This window comes from Pleurodeles waltl, chromosome 7, assembly GCF_031143425.1.
Source record: "Pleurodeles waltl isolate 20211129_DDA chromosome 7, aPleWal1.hap1.20221129, whole genome shotgun sequence".
NCBI classification, from domain to species: Eukaryota; Metazoa; Chordata; class Amphibia; order Caudata; family Salamandridae; genus Pleurodeles; species Pleurodeles waltl.
This window is the reverse complement of record NC_090446.1, coordinates 1,132,610,942-1,132,636,920: the sequence shown is the minus strand read 5'-3', so window position 1 is coordinate 1,132,636,920 and position 25,979 is coordinate 1,132,610,942. Positions and strand designations below refer to the sequence as shown.

At 44.7% G+C, this 25,979-nt stretch overlaps 1 protein-coding gene across 1 annotated transcript in view; it reads right to left on the bottom strand.

Moving 5' to 3' along the window:
• The window catches only part of LOC138246014 (unconventional myosin-XVB-like), a 794,810-nt gene that overhangs the window by 568,152 nt on the left and 200,679 nt on the right, over window positions 1-25,979 (bottom strand). Inside the window, exons 5-6 of the mRNA XM_069200161.1 lie at window positions 23,909-24,004; window positions 17,387-17,622 (exon numbers count right to left, since the gene is read on the bottom strand). Coding sequence (XP_069056262.1) covers window positions 17,387-17,622; window positions 23,909-24,004 — 332 coding nt within the window. The remainder of the gene's footprint in view (window positions 1-17,386; window positions 17,623-23,908; window positions 24,005-25,979) is intronic.

The following is a 25,979-nucleotide window of genomic DNA, read 5'->3' as shown; positions in this document are numbered from 1 at the left end:
AACCACAGCACTCAGTAGAGTTTAATGCACAGTTTCACTATTTCAGCTTTGAAACATGTACTATTTAGCAGCGTGTCATCAATGGCTTAGCAAATGGCTGTCTTTGCACTCCCTGTTGGAAACGAGGCTGCAGAGAAGCAATTTAAAACATGGTACACTACAACACTTATTTTGATCTCAAACAGGGTTTCTTAACTCGATTGCCTATTCTATTACACATGGCGCTACCATGCTTGAAACAAGTCCTCTCCTCATTAAATAGACACTACTGCGACGTCTATACCACTACTAGGGCTTCTGGTGCAAACAGTATGGCTTCCACTGTGCGGCTCTGCCTGTGGGAAGGAGAGGTAGGCGGCTGATATAGCTGAACTCTGTTTTCTAAGGTAGGGATGTTAGATTTTAATACGCTTATGAGGCCGAAGGCCAATTTCTCACATACCAGCAAATTAAAAAAGAAATTTTATGTATTGCGGTACACAAGGCTAGCTGAACCCAGCACGCGTGCAGTAATCCAAATTATATACACAATGGGCGATTCTAGGGACTTGATAAAATGGCTATACACTTCCTTCATCCAACAGATAGATCAAACTCTGGGCACAAAGGGAAACAGATCTACAAAGACCTCTCCCTGCACAATTTAGACTGAACCCAAGCACTATCATGACCATATGACACTGTACCACAGAAATGTGGGGAGACAAAAGTCAAATACTAGAAACAACGCTAGACCACATGCCAAAATGGAAGAAGGTGTCACAAAGAGACAACCAGGAATGCTGCCTATGTAACCTGGCGTGCAAATATTAGGGCACGCGGTCTGTATCTGCCTAGCTTTGGCTATCCAAAGAAGACAAATGCTGAAGAAAGATTTCAATGAATTAGGGATCAGTTCTTGTAGACAAGCCCTAATTGAGGCACTTAATGCAAGAAATCCCATATTGAACATTAGGCTGGTCCAATTTCTGGAAACTTATTTCCCTAATTGCCCCTCCAAAAACGTAGGGACTTCGGTAAGCAATGAATCACTTAGAGCATATACCAGAGTTAAGAGATAACTATCCCATACCCAATTGATCATAAGAAATAGGTTAGAAGAAAGGCTATGATCTCCTTGGTCCGAATTGCACCCTAACCCTAAGTTATGAAAGCTAAGTATTGGACTTGAAAATATTTTGAAATAAAGCCAGGTGCCCCCTCCCACTCTAATAACCCTCCCCCCCCCCAAACCCTAGCAGACAGAACAACGCTGGGGGAGTTGAACCATATTACTATGAATTTAACTACCTTTCATATGCTTGAAAACTGCTTAATGGGGGACAAATAGGTCGGAAGGAGGTAGGGTGGTTAACCATGTAGCTATGGTTTTAACATGTTTTTAATCAGGTTATATATCTGTAATCGGAGCTCAGAGGGGTTAACTTGCCCAGTGCACTGATCATGTCATGTTTTATTGTATTAATAATGTTTTGTGCAATTTTATGGAGACAGAGCATTTTATGGTTTTTATTAACTAATAAAATAAATATAAATATATATAAACATAACAAAACAGACCAACATAACCATCTTAACTCAAAGTAATTGATTCACAATCGGCAAACTGGCTAAACTCGCTTTTTGCAGGTTTGTGCAGCAATGCCAGTCTACATTCTGGAGGACTAATTTCACTGGATTGTTGAAGATGTCATATATGGAAATGGATATGTACAGTTTCTTTGCGATGCAGTATTTGAGTAGCTGAACAAGAGTATGGGCCCTTTATGAGTTATCAGTTTCGGTTGATGAGTTTTGTTGCGGACTGTAAATCAATTTCTCTGAGTTAAGATGGTTATGTTGGTCTGTTTTTGAATGGATTTTGCACTGAAGAAGCGGATATTCAGCGAAACACGTGTTGGCAACTGCAGTGGATGGCAACTTCAGCTACGTCTTGTGGATGGATACATTTTGGCAACTATAATCAATATATGATATACATGCTATGAACACTATGGGGGCAATTATGATGCGCATGTAATATTATTGGTGCATTTCACTGCTGAAAATGTTATATGGGAAAACAATTCTCTTGATCAGATAAATTATTTGGGGTGTATTTAGTTTGTTTTTGTGTAAAAGTTTCTAGTATTTGAGTTTTGTCTCCCCAAATTTCTATGGTATAGTGGAATATTTTGTCAGGGGGATAAACTTTCTACTGTGGGTGAGAGCGCAGGGCCACTTCTCAGTTATCCCATACTTATATTGCATACAAGACATCGCATAATACACGATTTAAACTGTTTCAGTTTTACATCCTAAATAGAGCCTATTTCACACCACATAAAGTTCAGGGCGGACTGCAGTCAAGGCAGTTCCTGCCAATGTATTGTAACTTTGCTGTATGGCTCTGAAAAACATGATGGAGCTGTATGGCAAAGTTACAATTTGTTTTTATTTTCAAAAACAAAACCTCAAAGCGTGATTTTGTTTTTGAAAATAAGAAACAATGCTCTAACCGCCATGGGAGTTCTCTCCCAAGGCAAAGGTATCATTTTGCAATTTTCACTGCCCCTTACCACCAGGGTTTTTCTGGCAGTCAAAACTGACCTGCATGTCCATCCATCTAAATTAAGTGGGCGGATGTAAAGGTCAACTTCCAATGGCCTTTAGTCTGTCAGACTGTTTGAGCGGTGTAGCTATGGCAGAGATGGAGCAGTCTCATTGTTACACTAAAGGCCTGCCAACATTTAAATTGCCCAACCCCCGGTTTTTCATCCCGCCTAAAGCCCTGCATATTACAGATATTACAGGGGCTAATGGAAGCATATGAGAAAGCATACAAATGCAAGTGTAAACAGTACACTATTTGGGCTAATCAAGCTCGAAGTTGGTTTGATACAGGTCTGTGTCTTCTGAAGTGTCTGTGGGCTTCATAAACGGGTTTCTTGGTGAAGATATGATTGTTCTTTCCTTGAGCTACCTACGTAACTGGGGAGCATTTCTCAGCTCAGGAACTTCCAGATAATGGGGATATTCCCTTGTGATTTAATACACAGAACCAGACCTATAATTCCACACAAGACATTAACATATTTTCCTCCGTCAGTTTCTGTTCTTGCTTCCTCTCTGCCCACCTTCCCTTGCAGTTCTTGTTCCCCACCACCTCCTTGCCCATTAGCTCCCCAGCCATGCTCACTCACCCGTCTGTTGTCCATCTGCTTCCCAATCCTCTCCTGGCCAATCTTTGTTGTCAGCCTCACCTGCACTGTTGTCAGATTGCTTTTCAAACCACTCCCACCAAACCTCTGTTGTCAGCTTGCTGTCTCATCCCCTCCCGTCCGCCCTCTGTTGTCTGTGTGCTTCTACAGCCCCTCTGACCACCCTCCATTACTTGTGTCCTTCCCCAGCACCCATTGTCAACTTGCTGCACATCCCCTTCTGCCCATAAAACTTTCTGCCACAGTGACACCCGCCCACCCTTTGTTGTCTGTGTCCTTTCTCATGGTCTTCTGCGTGTCCACTCCACCTTCCCTCCATTGTGTCTCGTTCTCTAACCCACTTCCCAGTTTCTTTTTCAAATAAAAAGTGCATGTGTGCTGCCTGGGTCATAGCACTTTTTGAAAAATTCCCAAAGCTACTAAGTTCTCAGAGGCGAGACCTATTGTCTTTGGCAATGGTTGTTGATGGGCGTGCCAGAGTTTCCCTGTCTCCTGGCTACCCTGGCTCGTCATCTCTCAACAGAAATATTCCTGATTACTTCTTGTCATCAATGACTGGCAGATGGATATATCTACAGCCAGTGCTTAATCTGAACCAGTGACTGCAGGAAGAGTCCACCAGCACTCAATTTTGATGGACTGGCACTTATTTATCCTCATCAGATATTTACCGGAAGCAAGGGAGAGTAAAACACACAAAAGGGAAAGGAGGAAGAGGAGAGAAACAGAAACACTGACAGAAAGATTAAAAAGCAGGGGCTGGCAAGAGTGAGATAAAGGAGCAGCACAGTAAAGTGTGGTAGTGGATTAAGGAGGCCTGACACTACTCAGCCTTGGTATTTGGAACCCTGATTTTTCAACAAGCCACTGGAGCAGAGGTTTGGGCACTAGCACTCATTCTTTTACAAATTAAGCACTGCCTGAATCCATGCCTTGGTTCCCATAGCACAGCCAATTTGGTTTTAATAAAAAAGAAAACATCAAGCCTCTTCTTAAGATAACCAGAAATTATACTACCCGCTCATTGTTGAAGTGAACCATTTTGCAAAAAATATCTTCCAAGGTGGAGCAGTAGACAAACATATGAAGCAAATATGCAGCGTCCACTGATTACCTCTGGCATCTTGATGAACCTCTCAAATGTGCACTATAGATCTCTGAGTGCAGTAGGCACAACATAGCATCTGATATTGTGTAAACCATACGTACGCTCGCCAGACATGTTTTGTGATACTAGATAATGACTTTGCCAGCTCCTCTAAATTTACAGCATATCCTATCTCCACACTCCAGCTAACATCTAATTAGTTGAAACTGGTGCCACCTTCACTTTTAGTTATATCACAGAGTTATATACTAATTTTAGAGGGAGTTTTAACCACCTGTTTAGGTTCTGATCTATAAAACAATGCAGATGTTTATCTCCAATGCAGGCAGATGCTTGTAGATATTTCAATGACTTTGCAAAAGAAAGGCTAAATTGAACATTTATAAAGATTTAAAGTAGTAGGACTCAAATATCTGTTCAATAAATGTTAGTATCATAGAGTTCTTTGGGCCCCTAGCTAATGGGCACCATCTTATGGTGGTCATCGATGAACATTTCAATTTTTTTTTGGTAGACAACATGTCAAAAACTACTCAAGACAAGGTCACTGAGAGTCTGGGCAACATATTTGCAGTGTGAGGCATACCAGACACTCTCAAATCTGGCAATGGTCCATTGTTGAACAGCAAGGAGTTTAAGGAATTTCTAACCAGACTCAGTTTCAAACATCAGAAAAGCACACCCTGGTGGCCTCAAGTCAACGGTGTTGTGGAATAGTTTATTGGGACCCTGAAACAAGTGATCCGATGTGCATTGATGGAGGGAATTGAGATGAGTCAGGGTTTATACCAAACCCTCTGTGCTTATTGGTTGACCCCCTCACTCTACCACTAGTGAGAGTCCTGCCACTCTGATGTTTGAGAGAGCTATAAGAACCAAGTTACTGCAGTGGACCACCAAGCAAGTTCTTAATGATACTGAGGTTCATGCTACTGATACTGCTCAAAAACTACCCAGTCCCGACTACCTTCATAAGTGATAATATTATCCGAATCTAATATTTTGCCCCAAATTAATGAGACTGAGCACAGTTGTGGTGCCTGGAACACCTTACCATATATGTTAACAAATGGAGTAGCAATTGTATTGTCCTAAGCCAATATAATTTAAACATCGAGGCTGGTTAAACTTAAGGATTTCTTTTCCGTACAAGGTGTATTAGAAAATATAATTGAAATATTAGCTAGGCCCCTCAACAGCAAACACAGGGGTTGAGATTGTAAGGTTGTTGGGCGCAGCAGGAACAACCAAAATCACCTTCGTAATAGTGATTTTTTTCAGTTGGCTGCCACAGAAACATGTACGGTGCTGCCACATTTCTAAAACCTACACCACCATCCAATACCACCAAAAAGAAGAATACTGGCGCTAGATGGACCACATGGATCGAGACTTTCGATGATTTCATAGGCGCTCTGTTAGACATAAATGATGAAAAAAATCATTACCTAACACCTCTCTGAATATCCAACGGTTGATTCGCGTGATGGAAGCAGCTCACAGACCTAATCCGTATTCCGGTTGCCTTTCAATCGATATCAACCAAGCGTTTGACACACTTGGATTGGAATATATGTTGGCAGAGCTGTCCCGATAAAGGGTTTACCCTCTGCCTTTATCTTGTGGTTGAAATTTTTGTATAAAGCGCCAACGCCTAGAGCCAAAGCAGGGTCCTGCATCTCGGGATCCTACCAGGTAATGCGTAGCATGCAGCAGGATTGCCCCATTTCTCTGCTTCTTTTTGTATTGGCAGTGGAACCCATAGTGCAACAGATTCGCAAGAGGCCAGGGATAAGGGGATTTTAATAGACAACACAGTACATACCATATCATTATATACAAAAGACATGATATTGCACCTGGAGTATCTCTTAGAGTAGGAAAAGTCCCAATTATTACTGAAGTTCGGAGTATTGTCTGGACTTCAAATTAATGTTTAATCATATACATACTCATTCCCGGGCACATACACGGAATATAAATTCCGATTTGGAAAAGCGCAGATACCAATGGCACCATACACATTTCGCTATTTAGGGACCCAAGTGTACCGAGAACCTGAGGGCTTACTAGAAGGTAACCTCATATGTACCTCAAGGCACTTAAATCCCAGGTGGGTTTTTGGATCACACTTCCCCTGTCGGTGGCTGGTCGCCAGGCCTTAACAGAAATGGTTACGTTGTCACGGTTGCTGTACCACTTGCAAGGGTGTTTAGACTATTAAATACCATACTGATTGAACTCAGTTGGGGGAACCAGCCGCTGTAGTGTTAGCCTAACTAAAATTTACTTTCCGACCAGTAAGGGAAGAATGGAGGCCTCAGCTTTCAAAGCCTACTGCATAGCCAGACAATTACAGTTGCTGGCATACTGGCTGGCCGGCCACCACTTGCCTGAAACAAGCTATACAATGGCCCAGTTTTGCAGGGGTCGGATATATAGGCTTGTCTGCCCGGGCACTACAACGTTACACACGGGGTCCCTTTTACTGCACACTGCCCTATTCTATTGGAAGATGACACTGGGCACCTGATGGAAAGGAACCCCAGACACCCAAGTTGCTCCAAGCACTGCATACCATGGGACACAGTAGGCACTTAACAAGATAGCTCTGTAGGGGACTCGGCGAGCAACTTAATACTCCACTCACTTCTCTACAATTTAAATGGGAAGACAGGGAGCTATTGGATAAAGAATGGGTCAGCCTATTAAAATACCCCAAAAAAGTCTCACTGAATTCGAGATTTAAATTAAATTAATTTACCATTTTAAATAGAGCTTATGTCTAAGATGTGATGCTCTAGGCATTGATCTAATGCATATGATATGGCCGTGTCCTTCGTTGACTGGTTACTAGAAGGAGATCTCAGTGATGCTGATGGACGTGACTGGTCTTGACCACTGGACCACACCGGACCAGTGTATATTGGGACTGTACCTGCGTTCCAAATGTTCTAAAGTGGTGACCTGCTTTACGGGACTAGCATTATTATTAGTGAAAAGACTGATAACGCAGCACTGAAAAGCCCTGTTGGCCCCAAAGGTTGGTAGATGGTGGGAGGAGGTACTTCACTGGGGAAAGGCTGAGAGTGAGGCTTTAAAGCAAGAAGAATACAGGGGCCTACGTAAAAAAAAAATATATTTATTTTTGGAATGGGACATATTACTGGAAGGATTTAGCGCACAGGATGGGGACCTTTAGTGTGTGCAATAAACTGGAGCTATCAAGGTCGGACTCAGAGCGTACTGGTTGTCGGCAGGGGCATTCCCCCAACTATTCCTTATATGTGGTGGACCTTCTAGGGCCTTCGGACCGACCGTGCCTACTCTCTCCCCTTTAGGCTACTCCGCAGCTTCAGAAACGACACAGCTGCAACCCCCTAAACCCCATGCATAGCTTTCACTGACCCATAGCACACAAGGCAGGCTCCCTCAGAATGGTTTCGCACAACAGGTGAAAAGTTTTGGTTTAAGTGCAGGTGGGATTTTATATGGATGACATTTCAATGATCTACTACAAATTTGTCCTAACATTGGAAGTAATTGTTAACCCTTGATGCAAGAGAAATGTGTCTCAAAAGTGACTTGCGTAAAACGTAAAACATGAAAAAGCAGTAAAGCAATAAAGTTTGTGTTAAAAAATACTTTAAAAATCTTGCTGGTGATGGAGTGAAAGAAGTGATGAAGAAAATCTCACCAACTGAGACAATGTCATACCGTCAAATCAAAGAAGCTTTAAGGACCAAGTTCAATCCGATGCCGAACGTCAGCTAAGAAAGGTACATTTTGAATCAAGCAAGACAACAAGTTGGTGAGATGATGGATGAGTTAGTTGAGAGACTTGATGTGCTTATCAAACGTTGCAAGTTTAGTGAATTCAATGATGAGGAAGCCACGTGCCTCAGAGTCATTGATGGCTGTTTGTTGTATTCATTCAGAAGATGTGTGTTGCAAGAGACACTTAGAGCCTGATTTAGATTTCGGCGGATGGGTTACTCCTTCACCACTGAGTACGGGTGAGTAGTGCGTTTTACAAATTCTTGATTGATTGATTGATTCATTGATTAATGAAGTAACCAGTCCGCCAAAATCTAAGTCAGGCCCATTGGGCCTGATTTAGATCTAGGTAGTAACGGTTCTGCCGCCTGTTGTCCGTCAGAAAACTCCTCCGCCGCCTTGGTAGTCCACCCACCTGATTTAGATGTTGGTGGGACCACCAGAAAACAGTATCTGTGTCGATGGTGCCGTTGGAAATAGTGGATGGCGGGGAGACTCCAGCCATCCTTCCTGATGAGCAGATTACGATGTGCCTTCTCACCAAGGCAACTGTGGCAGTGTTACCTGCCCACCGAGTCGGCAGATTGGAAGGGAAATGAGGTAAAAACCAAATTTTTTCCCCATTTCCACTTCAGTTTTTGACTGGACACAGCTGGACAAGACCTGGCCGCTGCTGCAACTGGTCCATGAAGGACACACGGCCCTGCTATCGCCGAATTCAAAGGTAAGCATTCCGTATTACTTGTGTGCATAGATTAATCATCGCACATTAGCTCGGGACCACTGCAGTCATACATGTCACAGTAATTTTCTAAAAAATACCTGTGACATGAATATATCTTGAAAACATCTGTTGCAGACATTAATGGGGAAACACTGGTATGTGACGCAAATCGATCACATACATAATTGTTATTTTGGTGTAAGTATTCATTACCAATTGTATGCTTGCACCAAAAGCACAAAAACATCAACTTGTCAACTATGGCCATGAGTGCACAATGCAATGGCACTGTTTCTGCCCGCCTGCCCAGCCGGGAACTCAAAATAGGCCCGGCGGAGTTCAGGCTGCCTGTGTGGCCTGATGGCGGAAAGACATTGGCTAGCTGCCTCTGCCGCCTGCCAATGTCATAATGAGGGCCTTTGTTTCATGTTGTCAAGTGAAACTAAATGTACAGCCATCAGACAAACATGTAGAGGGTGCAGAAAAGAGAACCACTTCATAAAGCTTTGCAAAATAAAAGAGAAACCAACTGCATCATGGTGAGATGAGAAAATGGACGCCAGAAGGTTCCAGAAGCATTCTCACCACACTCACAAAGACAAAAGGCAACCTCAACTGTGACAGGTGGAAACAAAACAAAGTTGAACTTCATCAAATTCATTCTTCAGGAGTTCCTCAACATCACCACTGAGTGACACCGAGGAGGGTGTATGTGCAATGATCACAGATAAAAAGGAGCAACGTGCTCATGTGGGCCTTGTAGCTTGCAAAGAAGACGAACGTCAAAAGCAAGTGCTTTAACGAAACAAAAGAACTCATATAGATACTGCCCTAACATTAAACTGAAAGTCAAAGGATGCCCCATAACCTTTCAATTGCGGTGTATCAATCAACATCATGCCAGTCAAACGATTTAATAGTCTGTTGCCTGTACTGCGACCCAAAGTGTCAAATACGAAGGTGTACGTATGGGCTGCTTCCAAACTGTTGCGGAGTCAAGGATAATTGACGGCGACCTTGCAGCATAAGAAAACATCTGTACATGCCCCAATCCATGTTCTTCAAGGTACTCCATCTAGGGCATGCCTGTTTAGGTTTGTAACTGCTGCTGACATAGGACCGATATCTATCAATTACAACCTAAATACTCAGTCTGAATTTGTGAGTCATTTCCCGTCCCTGTTTAATGGCTTAGGTAGACTCAAAATAATAAAAGTGCAACTTCACATCAATGAAGACATTCGGCCTGGTGCACAGAGACACCACAGAATAGCATTTCATCTACAAGATGTGGTTGAGAAGGGACCAGAAGCCTTGCTGAAACATGACCTTATTAAGCGCTCTACTGGTCCCACACCATGGGTGCCACCCATAGGGATAGTGCTGTAAAAGGACAGTGGAGGTGCAATGCACATCTGCGTGGATATGCGCAAAGCCAACAAATCAATATAAAGAGAGATCCTGGTCCACACATTGTAGATACGATCATGTAGCTGAATGGAGCCAGTCTTCTTCCGTCTTGACCTGAATAACGGATACCATCAACTTGAACAGGAAGAAAACTGCAGGTTCATTACCACTTTTTCGACTCATGTTGGTTTGTTCAGATACAAAAGATTGAGCTTTGGAGTGTCATCTGCGCAGAAATATTTCAAGATGTGATACGTAGAATTATTCAGCCTGTTACACAAGCCTTCAATTACAGTGATGATATATTGGTGTTTGGAACAACACAGGAGGAGCATGACAAGGCTTTCAAACAAGCGTGCAAGTTACGTGCAGATGCAGGTCTCACATTAAATGCCGAAAAGTGTCTATTTCACAAAACAAAACCCTAGTTTGTTGGGCACATATTTTCTGATGGAGGGATTATTCCTGATCCAGACAAAGTGCGAGCACTGCCAGTCACCAGCCATCTGTAAGGTGTCACCATGGTACTGTCCTTCTTGGGCATGGCCATCTATTGTTCAAGGTACATTCATGACTTTGCCATAGTGAGTGCCCCATTGTGAAACCAGACAAAAAGAAATGTCCAGTTCCAATGGTCATCTGAATGTGACCACAGCTTCAAATGTATAAAACATGCAACTGAAAACTGTACTGAGATGGCTTACATTGATCCTAAACTGCACACTGGGATCACTGTTGATGTGAGCCCGGTGGGCTGGGAGCAATCCCCGCTGAACACAATAGACATCCAAACGCGCAAAGACACATTGTGGCATCTGCCAGTCTAAGCTTATCTGACAAAGAACAAGCCTATTCCCAGCCAGAAATGAAAGTCTAGATGTAGTATGGGCCTGTGAACATTCTCATGTGTTTCTGCATGGAAACCATTTCACAATCCTCACAGACCACCAGGCGCTGATCACCATTTTCAGAAATGTGAAGGTCAAGATGCCCCCTCGCATTGAAAGGTGGGGGTTATGTATACAAGAGTACAACTATACAATTGTGCACAAGCTAGGCTAGAATCAAAATCCTGCAAATTGTTTCTCATGAGTACCCCTAAAGAGGCACAGTTCAACGTTAAAAGCTACTGAGGAACACATCAACTTCATTGTAAAGTCAAGCACACCTCATGCTCTGTCCACTGAACAGATCTTTACCTCTACAAATGCTGTTAAGGACATGCTTGCTCTCAAAACATAATTTTAGAACAATCATGGAGATGGAGTGTTCGACCTCTCAGTGACAATGTTGAAATTCAAAAATACCAAATGTCCAAGAAGAACTGTCTGTCACTAAAGAAGGCATTGTGCTAAGAGGATCCCTAATTGTCATACCTGTAAATCTAAAACAGAAAGTCATTGAGCTTGCTCAGGAAGTACATCTTGGCACTGTACCCACCATGAGAGATCAAATGTGGTTCCCTCACCTGATAAGAAAGTTAAGAGGGCGTTAAAGGAGTGTCATTTATTTAATTGCCTGTCTCCTAAGGTGACCCAGCAGCCACTATGTCCAATCACCCTGCACATGTTTGGGAAAGAATAGCCGTAGACTTCTGTGGACCCCTAGCTAATGGGCACCATTTAATGGTGGTCATCGATGAACATTCACATTTTCCTCTGGTGGACAACATGTCATCAATTACTCAAGACAAAGACCCAGTGCATCTGGACGACATATTTGCAACGTGGGGCATACCGGACACTCTCAAAAGTGTCAAAGGTCCACTGTTGAACAGGAAGTAGTTTGAGGAATTTCTAACCAGACTCAGTATCAAACATCAAAAGCACACCCTTGTGGCCTCAAGTCAACTGCGTGGTGGAATGGTTTATGGGAACCCTGAAACAAGTGATCCAATGTGCACTGATGGCCGGAATTGAAATTAGTTAGAGGTTATGCCAAGCCCTCTGTGTTTATCGGTCGACCCCTCACTCTACCACTGGTGAGAGCACTGCCACCCTGATGTTTGAGAAAGCTATAAGAACCAAGTTACCGCAGTAGACTCCCAAGTGAACTCTGAATGGTATTAAGATTCCTGCTACTGATACTGCTCAAAAACGTCACATGAAGACATATGCTGATCAATGTCGTCTAACTCAGGAGATAGTGGTCAACGAGGGTGTCTTGGTTCTCGTCAAACAAAAACAGAAGTGAAAGAAAGATCCTCCATTTGATGATGAACCTTTGAAAGCTGTGAAGCGTAAGGGACAAATGGTAAACAGCTAACCATCCCAGCAAATCCATCACAAGGAACTCATCACATTTCAAACATTTGTCTCACCGATCATCTGTCCCTGCAAACTCAAAGAAGGCCAAGCCACCTGAAAGTCCTAATCAGACACAGACCCTGTACCCTTAGGTCCATCCCGGGTACAACTCAATTACCTCATGCTACACGGTCCGGCTGAACTGTGCGAGCACCCAGTTTGATGAAAAGTAATGCAGTTATTTGTTCATGTTTAGTTGATGTCTTTTTGTTTAACAAGGGAAGAGCTATAGTGTTGTTGAACTGAGTGCGCTATGACCTCGTGGTCTGGGCCGGACTCAAGGAAGTGATTACACAGTCAATCTAGAAGTTGTCAAGGTGTGGTCTTTACTGGTTATGAGATAGTGAGAAGTCAGTTTAATGTTGTACGCTGATGAAAAAAGACGTTGACTGCAAGATCCGTGTGTGGCATGTTCCTGTATAATCTCCCGGACTCCTATTGCTTTTCGTGTTTACTGTCACAGATTCATGTTTTCTGGTTGTCTCTTCATGGTTTCCTCTGTGCCTCTCTGCATTTCTGCCCGCTTTTTGTATTTGCCACGCTCACTCAGTTCTGACAGTTTTCCCTCTTTCTGCCACTTTCGCTCACTTCTGCGTTTTCTCTTTTGCTCTTTTCAGTTTTTTTGCTACTTTTTTATCCTTTTCTCAAACATTTTTTGCTCTCCCCATTCTTTCTTGCTTTCTGCAACCAGCATTCCAGTCTCACCCACCACCCCCTGTTTTCCTATCCCTCCAATGACCTACTTAATGAAGGCTGAAGAGTGCATGCGCCACTGATACGGCAAAGGAGGCCCGCCTGCTCCCATCTGTGTCCAGAAACTCCAGTCCTCCCCCTATCTGCAGCTATCCAGCTGCAGTTACCCCTCTGCAACCCTCTGGACTCTCAACCCCAGCCCCCACATGATGAAAAACACCTGACTTCAAATTCTATTTGACAGTCAACGTCACCCTGAACAGCAGCCTCATCCACAGACCACTAAGACCACACACTAATATCACCAACACCATTGTGCACTTTGTTGCACCCCTCATCATCAACATGAAAGCCTTCATCCACCTCAGAGACCTGAACTTCCACCTGGAAGACCACTGCGACCTGCGCACAGCCGCTCTACTCGATGACTTAGGTAACCTCAGCCTCCTTCAACACATGACAGGACCCATGCAGTCAGGCAGTCACCTCCTGGCCCCTATTTTCTCAACTTTTAACATCTCATTTGACAAGTCTACGCCAATCACCTGGATCGACCATGCCCTCATCAAGTTCACCATTGTAATCCTGCACCAACACAGAACAACCACCACCAGGCCAGCTGGTCAAACTGGAATAACATCCTAGAGAAGACTGGATGACTATCATCATGGAACGCCAGCCAGAACAACGAAAAAGCCTAGCCGTCACCATCACAAACTTTTCAAAAACTGGATCACTGCCTGTGCAATATCCTGGGCCTCCTCAAGCCCAACAAAGCCGCAAGATCCAGACAACAAGCCAGCTGGCAATCGAGGAATTCAGGATGATGAAGCACCACTGCAAACAACTGGAGCGCAGATTGAAAATGAGCCAAGACAATGTGAACAGAAACACCTACAAATCTACCTTTAGATGCTACCACAAGCAGATCCAGATTGCCAAACGCTCTATGCTTGCAAGCTGTTTTGACCCCTGTACCAACAGCAGCCAAGAGATTGTCATTGTGAAAGATTTCACTGCCAAAGCTGCCGCCTTCAACAACATTATTCTTTCACATGACATCTGCAACAAACTCTCACAGTACTTCAGATGCAGGATAACTCACACCTACAACAACTTTGCCCCCATTAATCAGACCTTGCAACATGACTCCCCATCTCAGCCAAGGAAACCGCTCTGACAACTTGGCCCACCATCCATCTCCTGGATGGCCCTGCTTCCAAAATGAAGTCCATCGGCTCTAGGGCCTCTTTGGACCCCTACCCCATCACACCTTCACCAAAGGACTACAACCCATCAGCACAGCACTCAACACGATCCTGAACACCCTCATCTCATCTGCCACCTTTCCAAACACTTGGTAACACATCACAGTACCCCCCTTCTCAGAAACCACCTGTAAAAACAACAATGCTTGCCAACTACAGACCCATCTTTATGCTTCTGTACCCAGTCAAAATCCTGAAAAAACCTATTAACACATGTCTTACCAACTATCTCAACAGCCACCTACACCTTGATGTAACTAAATCTGGCATAAAACCCAGCCACAGCATTGAGACAGACCTCACTGCTGCTTCAGAAGACATTCAGGTGATCCTGGACAGAGAAGACATGGCTGCCCTCAACCTCCTGGGCCTCTTCATGGCATTTGATACAGTATTCCACCCCATCATCATACGATGACTGCATGGGACTGGAATCCAAGGACGTGCTCTCAGCTGGGCATGATCCTTCCAGATGCCAGCAACCTCATCTCCAGATCCTCATTGTACCCAGCTCTCTTCGATACATATATGACCCAAACAGAAAGCATCATCCACGCGCACCATCAACGTCCTTTCTGATGCTGACAACACTCAGCTTATGCTCTCACTCACAAGCAAGACGCTCAAGACCTGAGCCAAGTTTTGCCAAAGTGACTGACTGAATAAAGACCACTGCTTCAAACTTAACACAGCCACACTGACCCACTAGCTAGTGCCTTAGTGCCATAACTCTTTTTCCTCATTATCATTAGTAAAGGCTCACACTATTCTGGCTAAATTATCCCTGCACATAAAGAAACCCTTGGATCATCTCACACTCTCCTGGCTAAGTTTTACCCGGCACATCTAGAAATACTTGGACCATAGTCCATGGGGTTCTTTAATTATCTTCTTAGCACAGCCCTGAGTACGATCTCAAGCATTAATTAACCAAGAGACCAAAACGTCAACGTGTTTTCTCCTTATCATCTCAGAAAAATCAACTGCATTGTTTACATTTGTGTATCAAATTACCATCAGACAACTTACTGTGATTAACTCTTTTTTGGAAATTGATTTTGTAATATAACTTGTTGTTGGGATTCATTTGGAAGAAGTAAAACTTTCACCCCACATGTAAGCCTATTCTTTATATTTCTTTATGTTCCTTTATATTTTTATCCGTTAAGTTTTGTACTCTTTAGTACTAATCTATAATAAACAGTTCAAAGCACCAATGGGCTATATAATGCTATGTAATGAATACTTAATTCTGTGCTCGATTTTTTTAATTGAAAAGTATGTTTGCTGAATGATCCCCTTGTCTGCATTACCTTTGCTGCTGTATACTTAGACTCAAGCTCCCAAAGGGTTATTGGGTTGCCCTTACTTTGTTTACTCAAACTTCACACTGACAACCTAGAAGTCATAATTGTTGGGAAAAACCCATCACCATGGGACTCCACCTGGTGGCCAACTGAACGCAGACCCCCACCCAACCATGCCAATAACCTGGAAATATCAACAGCCAACACAACATGTCCGCCCAAGTCAACTCAGTCTCAGCTTCATGTTTCTACAATGTGATGATGCTGAAAAAAATCTGCAAATTGTTCCCATCCAGCACCCACAAAACAGTCACACATACCCTCACCACACGAATACTAGACTACAGGAACACACACAATGCTGACATCAGCAAACAACTCACCAGACGACTTCAAACCACTTGAAATGCGGCAGCCAAGATCACACTCAACTTCCATGCAGCACGCATATCACCACAGCACAGGGAGCTCCACTGACTTCCAATTCACCAACTAGCCCAGTTGAAACTCCTCACATATACCTTCAAAGCTCTCCACAATACGGGTCCAGCCTTCTTCAACAGACAAATTTCATTTCATCAACCAACCAGATACCTCCGCTTGACCGCACTATTTATTGCACACATCCCACACATACACAGAGCCAAAACCAGCGGTTGGGCCTTTTCTCACATCACACCTTAAGCAAGGAATTACCTTCTCTTACACATCAGACCTATGTCCTCAAATTTAGAATTCTGCAAGAAGCAGAAGACCTAGTTTTTCGAATAAGTCACTTGCAAGCCCTAGGTCAGGCTAGAATTGATAGTGTCCTTTACAAATACACATGACATAATTTTCATTTCCTTAAGTTTTATCACCCTATCAAAGAAAGAGGAAGATAAGCGTATGTCCTTGGCAATGCCTTGATTTTCTCAAGTAAAGGAAGGTAATATGGTGCCCATACATTATTTGTAGCAATGTGCACACTGACACCTAAATATGATACCTGCATGCACGTAAAATGGGTTAGGTTAGCTATGACATTAATTTGAAGTTTCTCTGTTCAGAAGATATCACAAATATCCCCCAAAAATATTGGAGAGACTCTCAGTTGTTGACACTACCCTGTGTATGTTTGTGATAATCTGCAAAGGTCAGGACCAGAAAATATAAGCCATCCACTCTGAAAGGCTCTATAGTCGGTGCCCCTGAAATGGTTGCTATTCATGGGTCTATAAGTACAGCAAAGAGACCAGAGGCATAGAATATCACTGCTTTCTCCCTCTACCATCCATACCAGTCCCACTGTCAATGTATTGCCAAGCCCAGCATTAACATACTCTCACTTTGGGACAGAAACAACAGAGCGATCTCCTAAGGTCCACAAAGTCTAAGCCTGGTAATTTAAGTATTATGAGCAACACTTTAAGACAAATGCACCTGAATAAATTAACTCAGGGGTCATAATTAGCCATGTTACATAAGGACGATAAAGGCCTTAACAAAAATACCCCAAATAACAGGAAATCTAACATTAACATGGCATGTATACAATGATGAGGCCTAGAAATGGCTAGGTGGCGTCACAAAGCCTAGCTCACAATAACTTACTTAAGAAGTGGCTTTTCCAGAGTGGGTGAGGGAGTGATGCAGTCCAGCAGGGCAGCGGTAAGTAGCCAGGCACGCTGGGCCTGCCCCTCCACTGGATGCTGATATGTCAGGGACACCAACTGGCTGAGAACCTCATCACGTAGAGCAGGGTGGGCAAGAATCTGCTGGGCGATGTAGTTGCCCAGGGTTACTTCCTGCCAGTCTTGTAGCCGGGTGTCCCCTACAAAGCGAAGGATCTGAAAATAAAATAAGAATATGGGGTAGGTGAGATGGAGCAAATGAGTTGAACAAAGGAATAAGCAAAGAAAGAACTATCTAGATAAAGCAAAGACCACAGGCGAGACACAAGGCAGACAGAGCCAGCTAGACAAAGAAGTGATGGCAAACCAAAAATAACAGCATATTTAGATGAAACAGAGTGAGCCAGAAACAGCAGCAACTATGGGAGAGATGAGTCAAATAGGCAAAGGATAGACCATGACTGAGACAGAGCTAGCCAGGCACACGAGACACCTTAGGTAAAACATAGTCAGATGGGCAAAACAGGTACTGTGGAACAGCCAGCCAAAGTGTGGTGAAGAGCTGGAATGAGTGATCGCAAATCGAGACGGCTGGTGAGTGAGTAACTACAGCTGAGATAGAGCCTTCTGGACAAGCAGAGGGACTGGCTGAGAGTCAGCCAGGGAAACAAGCATTGGCATAGCCAATCAGTCTTGTTTTTGGGACCTAAAGACTTTGGCAATTTCTTTTTGTGGGACCATACACCATCAGGACTGTGCAGCATTTTTTAAATTATTAAAAAAACTTTGAAGGTAACATAAAAAGCATCACCTAAGTACAATAATGAAAAACAACTCACATCTAACTACTGCCTCATGATAAATACCTGGCAAAAACTAAACAAAGCAACACATACCGAATGCCAACAGGACTGCTTATCTTTAAAGTAAGGCAAATATACACACACAATATACTGCTGTGAAATCCCAGTGGAGTGGAAGGAACGCATAGAGTGCAATAACATAGTCAGTGAACTGCTCTGCCACTTCGTAGCTCCACTGGCAAGTAAGCCTTTCTGTTCTTCTGAACTCTGACCTCTGTCAAGAGTTTGAGGCCCTTCTCCACCTGCAGGCTTCTCTCTCTCCCTCTCTCTCCCCTGCTGCTGCTGCTCTGCGGCCCACCCCACTCCTCTCTCTCACGCTCTATCCCTACTGCTGTTGCCCCACCCCCTTTTTTTCCTGCCATTTTCAGCTCCCACCTCCCAGCTGTCCTCTCCTCCCCCCTACTTTTAATGGCAGCTGCTGCTTGGTAGGATGAGCAACCACACTAACCAAGTCAGTGAACTGCTCGCCGCCTCGTAGTTCCACCGGCAAGTAAGCCCTTCTGTTCCTCTGAACTCTGACCTCTGTCAAGAGTTTGAGGCCCTTCTCCACCCGCAGGCTTCTGCCTGCGCCTCATCCCTGGTGTCTAGTGGGAGAGCTCTTCTCTTCTACTAGGCTGCCCTCTGCCTCTTTTCTCCTTTTTTCCTCTTTTGCTTCTGTTTCACTCTTTGTGTGCTTTTCCTTCCATGTTCTGTTCCTTTTGTCTTTCGCTTTCTGCGTTTCAATCTCTCCTCCCCATTTTTTCTCCCCTCACTCCACTCTCTCTCTCTCTCACTCTCGCTCTCCCCCCTCTTTCCCTCCCCCACCGCTGCTGCCCCCGCGGCCCCGCTCCCTCCTCTCTCACAGGCTGTATCCCCGCCGCTGCTGCCCCTGTGGCCCGCCCCCTTTTTTCGTGCCATTTTCTGCTCCCACCTCCCAGCTGTCCTCGGGACGAGCAACCACACTGACCTAGTCAGTGAACTGCTCTGCCACCTCGTAGCTCCACCGGCAAGTAAGCCTTTCTGTTCCTCTGAACTCTGACCTCTGTCAAGAGTTCGAGGCTCTCCTCCACCCACAGGCTTCTGCCTGCTCCTCATCCCTGGTGTATAGTGGGAGAGCTCTGCTCTTCTACTAGGCTGCCCTCTGCCTCTGTTCTCCTTTTTTCCTCTTTTGCCTCATTTTCACTCTTTGTGTGCTTTTCCTTCTGTGTTCTGTCCCTTTTGTGTTCCTTCTGACTTTCGCTTTCTGCATTCCACTTTCTCCTCCCCGTTTTTTCTCCCCTCACTCCGCTCTCTCTCTCTCACTCTCGCTTTCCCCCTTATTTCTCTCCCCCACCGCTGCTGCCCCCGCGGCACATCAGCATGGCATCCACCAACAGGGGAAATATCATCTACTGCCCTCCCGGACTCTGCACACCTTTCGCCAACTCCATCACGGACTTCATCTCCGCACAAGCCATCGCAGCCACCAACTGCACCTTGCTGGGAGACCTCAACTCCCACCTTGAGAATCCACAAGACCCCAACACCACAACCCTCCTAGACAACCTCCACAATATAGGACTTCGACATATTGTGACAGAGCCAACACACTCTGCAGGACAGACCCTTGATCCCATCTTCACTACAGGAACCGCTGCTACATTCAGCCACACCACGGAGCTCCCATGGACAGATCACCGATGCATCCACTTCACCTTTAACTCACCCACCATCACCAGTCCCCAACCCCAGCCATCGCACAGAACCTGGACAAGAATAACCAACGATCAGCCCATCGCCACCCTCTCCATCGCTGCACCCACCATCGCACGCAACGAGGACCCAGCACAGCAGCACGCACCTTCCACAAGTGGATCACCGACTGCGCCAACACCATAGCCCTCCTCAAAAAGAACAACACCCACGCAAAGAGAGCCAGCTGGTTCACCCCCGAACTCTGGGAATCAAGACGCACCTGTCGCCGCCTTGAGAAAATCTGGAGAAACACTAAATCCCCATAAGCACACAGCAACTTCAAAGCCGCCACCACTGCACACCACCAACTCATCAGAAACACCAGAATGAAGGCTATCCAAGACAGGATCTCCTCACAAGCACACAACAGCAAGGAACTCTTCAACATCATCAAGGAGTTTGCCCATCCCAACAACCAGACAATGGAAATCCCACCCTCACAGGACCTATGTGACAGACTCAACACCTACATCCACCACAAAATCAAGACCATCTATGACAGTTTCAACAAGGACAACCCATTCACCGAACCCCCCCATCCAACAACCGATACCAACAAACCCATAATCTCCACCTGGACACCCCTCTCCATCAAAGATACATTGAAACCCATGAAGTCCATCCACTCCGTGGCCCTCACAGAACCATGTCCCCATCACGTCTTCAACAGAGCTGCAGACACCATCACCCCAAGCTCTGCCTCACCATCAACTGCTCACTAGCTGCCGCCACCTTCCCCAACGACTAGAAACACTCCAAGATCAAACCCCTCCTCAAGAAACCATTGGCTGACCTCACCGTCCTCAAAAAATTCAGGCCCATCTCCCTACTTCCATTTCCTGCGAAAGTCATAGAAAAAGCAGTCAACAGCCAACTCACCACGTTTTTAGAAAGCCACAACATCTTTGACATCTCCCAATCTGGATTCAGGTCAAACCACAGCACTGAAACAGCTCTCCTGTCCGCAACAGATGACATCCGCTCCCTACTGGACAATGGATTGACGGCGGCACTCATCCTACTTGACCTCTCGGCAGCGTTCGACACAGTCTCCCATCACACCCTGATAAGAAGACTCCATGAAGCCGGCATTAGAGACAAGGCCCTCGACTGGCTCCAGTCCTTTCTCTTTGGCAGAACGCAATAAGTTAGACTTGCCCCCCTTCCTCGCAGAACCCACACCCGCCACCTGCAGAGTGCCCCAAGGATCCTCCCTCAGCCCCTCACTGTTCAACGTCTACATGGCCCCCTAACCACAACCGTCAGATGACACCCAACACATCCTCTCCCTCTTCAACGAAACAGACAAGGCCAGACACAACTTCCATGAGGGCATGAAAGCAGTCGCCAACTGGATGAGAGATAGGTGCCTTCAACTCATCACAAACAAGACCGAGGTACTCATCCTGGGCCCCCAACCCAATGCATAGACAACTTCTGGTGGCCACCCACCCTCGCAAACACACCCACCCACCCCCGCCAGCCATGCCCGCAACCCCGGAATCATCCTGGACCCCAACCTCAGCATGAACCATCAGATCAATGCAGTCACCTCCACCTGCTTCCGCACCTTCCGCCTCTTACGCAAGACCTTCAAATGGATCCCCCTTGAGCATAGAAAGACTGTCACACACGCCCTCATCACCAGCAGACTAGACTAAGGCAATGCACTCTATGCCAGAATCAACAAAAAACTCACCCGCAAATTGCAAAACATCCAGAACGCTGCTGCCAGATTGATTCTCAACCTACCCCGACAGTGCCACATCTCACAACACATACGCACACTGCACTGGCTCCCTATTGAAAAAGAATCACTTTCAAAATCCTCACCTACACACACAAAGCCCTCCACAACACCGGACCTGCCTACCTTTACCAGCGACTCAACTTCCACGTACCCCACAGGACCCTACGCTCAGCCCAGCTCTGGAAAACCAGAACAGGAGGATGCTCCTTCTCCTACCTCACCGCCACCACCTGGAACACCCTATCCATCCACATCAGACAAACCATCTGCCTCCCCAGCTTCTCAACCTAACAAGTAAAGAGCGTGTGTGAATTGAAGCCAGACAGGCAGTATGAGCCTGTCCATATAAACACTATAAGTAAGGGAGAGGCAGCTTGGTAAAGGAGAAATGTCATGAAGGACTGTCCTAGCCAAGAAAAGTAAAGACAGTAAATTTGAATGCTCCAACTGAACAAACACGAGACTGAATCTGAGAGAAAACCAGCTGGACAAAGCAGACATTGCGGCTAAAAGAAACCAGAAGAGTACAGCAATGTGGGAATGTCTAGTCAGTGCAGAGTTTGAGCCACTGGAGAAAGAGTCTTTGTATCTGGAAAGTGTCAGTCTCTGAAGAGACCCACCTACTGCTAAGCCTGAGCCACTGAGAGGTCAAAGGACCTTATTCAAATTTGGTTTGTGTTTAGGTGCCATTGATGTCAATGTATTCTAAAATCGGTGGGTGTGGCATCTGCCACTTTTTGGCATAATTCCACCATCCACCCAATGCTAAATAAGAAATTGAAGCCTCTGTAGCCTACCAATCAACACTGAGTACCGCTGTGGTTCCAAACTGGGAGCCGCGGCTCCCTGGTGCGCCACCAAAACTAGCCAGGGGCGCCGCACACAGTCATCCAACAGATCAACAGACCAACAGATCAACTCATAGGATGGGCTTGCTGTTCTATTTATATTAATTTTAATGAAGAAGTCAATATCTCGTTATATTTATAAATAGATTGTGCATCACCCCTATAAAACATGGCTGTTGTAATTAAGGTCCTTGCTTTCTTTTAGTTGTCAAAAGGAACTGATTCTGACTGACACTGCACATTCTGCGATGCTGGAGAAGCATCAGAATTAACATGACAGTGCCTAATTACTCTCTAATTAGCCTGTCTGATACCACCTCCTTTACATATTTGTTTTTAACAGGAAGAAATAAAATAGTTTTTTAACCAGGTACCTATCTCTTCTAATTGAGGGCCGAGAGACACAAAATGCCATTACATAGATTATGTTTAAAATACATTTTTAGAGAGAGATATTCCTCCTAGGAAATAGTGTTGCGGCATCCCACACATAAAACCTCACTGGAGATTACCCCTTTAGACTGTCTTAATTCTTAATACAAGGGTGTCCAATGTAACTCTAGGAGGGACCTAAAAGAAAGCAAGGACCTTAATTACAACAGTCAGGTGTTTCTTTGGCATAGGAGTGTTAAACCACTTGGAATAGTGAATCTTGTGCAGACTTCCATGCCCACACAGTTATTTTCCATTCCGAGGGGGCCTAACTCATACCTGTGAGTTAATCTATCTTAGATGGGTACCCAGAAAACATGTAATTCTGCACAGGATTCGCTATTCCAAGTGGTTTAATGCTCCCTGTGAAGTAGCGCCTTCTTGCAGACCAAGGAGGGGGAGGAAGGGTGTCTTTGGAGAGTAAGAAAGGGAAAGGGAAGAATAGATTTGGCAGGGGAGAACACTCCATGCTCCCATCATGCTAAAGAAAACCTTTTTCAAGGACCAGGGAACTTGGCTCATTTGCTGTTGAAGCCAAAGCCTCTTTCTGATTTTACCATCCAGAATTACAAAAGATTGTGGGAACACTGGGCCAATCTTCATCAGGAGGAGCAGAAATCTGTTCCTCCTGATTCATAATCAGGGCTTTTACCTGCAACTTTGCGGAAGGAAATTTGCATTTCTTAATATATATTTCTGTATTCCAGCCAGAATAGATGCACTCCAATAGTTTCTACATAGGGTTTTAGTTTAAGTTCTACATGTGACTGACTTGATAGCTCTAGAATCAACAAAACAGAAACCCACTGCCAGGTGCACATACCTGTACAACTCTATTGAAAGGTTTTGGACTATGGCTGTCCTCTCAGTGCTAGATCAGAGAAATAACCACTCACCAACTTGTAGATCTCCAGTGCATGCGAGCACTCCTCCACAGGTAGTCGTGTCAGGGACTGCTGAAGTGGCTGTCCAAACTCAGGTAGACTGGCTACCTACAGGGAGAGCAGAGCATAAGTAGCAGGTAGATTTGACTTTCCTCTGACCCACAAATTAATAGGGGGTACTGCTAACACCACGTAAGTTGGCCACTAGTCATGTGTGGCAAATACCTTACAAACATATCATGACCTATACAACTCCTCAAATATGCATTACCTGCACACTGTACATTCCATCACATAATATTCATCAGCTACATTTACCCACAACTTTCCCCCATTTCTTAGGCCTAGTGCATCACTTGAAATATTACCTGTTGGCCACATGCTGCATTTATTCTCCAGTCTCTTCAAACAACAATTGTAGGAAATTTGCCTTTTCTGCATGGTCACCCCAGATTTTCTACCTTTTTTCTTGGCCATTTTGTATTGTGCTGGCTTTATGACTCTGCACTCTACCACTACTAAACAGTGGTAAAGTGCCTGTGTTTCCCCTTGCTGTACATCAGACCTTCCAATTTGGCCTATTTAACTTTCCTGTAAGTCCATTGTAAATGGTGCCTTACGTATGACTAATGATATGGAAAGTAGAATGTCTTATGTGAACTGCAGTGTGCATTTACACACAAATCTACATATATAACACAAATATATTTCTTTCAAGAGCACTGCCCTCTGCGTAGGCTGCATTTTAAATGTATTGTGATGACACAGGGCTGGGAAAACTGCCTTTGCCTTGTAGAAAAAGCATATTTTTATATATTCATGAGTCACCCCTAAAGAGTGCGTTGTAAGCCCACAGGGCAGGGTATTATTTTATAAAAAATATGGCACATTTTGGAGTAAAATAAATGCCAAAAGCTATTTCAATTGGTAGGCCTGACTAGACCTTTCTCTAATAGGTATAAGTAATTACTTTACACCTCCACTCAGGAAAGGGTTAAAAAATGCTTCATAGTTATTTCCTGTTTAGTTTGTAAAATGTGACTTAATGGCAAAGTCACATTTTTGATAACTTAAGCTGAAAAGCAAGTTTGGAAAATTAACTTTAGGCTGCCAAACACAGAACTGGCTTAAAGCTAGTTCTGCCACTCATCGCACCTCCAGAACTAAAATGCATACCCTTGGCTGAGGGACATAACAACCCTGGCTCAGAGGATAATGGTTTGCCTCTGGGGCAAGGAAAGGCCAAAGGGTATTCAATGCTAACCACTTAGATGGGAGTAACTATCTGGAAGAGGACAGGAACATTTGGGAGAACAAATGGCAGCCTTAGCAATTGCAGATGCTAGAGAGAGCTTCCCCGATTCATTCTCAGGACCTTCCCAGAAAATTAGGTTCCAACAACAGTAGAAGGAAAACAGTCTTGACCTTGTAAGGTAGGGGATAGGTCACAATGCTGAAGACAGGCCTGTCTGGGGGCAGCTGGGACCCGCCACCTTGAAACAGGGACTCTTGGGTAATTTTACAATAAAGCAAAGAAGAAATGTTGCAAAAAGAGGTGGGGGGACTGTGAGAAAATTGTTAGGACTGGGTGTCAGAATCCCTCCAGGCCCTGGAGGTATGCAGGATAAATTTGGTAACTTCATCACCACCCCCCCAAAACATTTCTTGGTCTTGGGAGACTCCATCTAAAGAAGAATTCTGACTACTGGATCCTGCTAGAAAAAGAGGACTGAACTGACACATGGACTCGAGGGCTCCTGAATCCTGTTGGCATCCACAAACTGGAACTCCTGATTCCAAGTGGCCCCAAGTGGTCCCAATTAACTAAAGAGGACTAGACCCTATAGGAGACCGGGCTGGAAAGATGCCTGGTACCACGAATCCTGCCATGAGGAGCTAGGGGCTGCGGGACTGACCAGAAAAAGCTCTCCCAGCAGCTGGGGACTATATATGAAGGCAAAAGATTTGACAATGACAAACTGCTGAGTGTATCCAACCTCCATTCTAGCACAGTCAGTCTCAAATTTCACATAGGCCCAGTCCACTGCAAACTGTTCTTTTTTTATACTGCTTAACGTTTTTA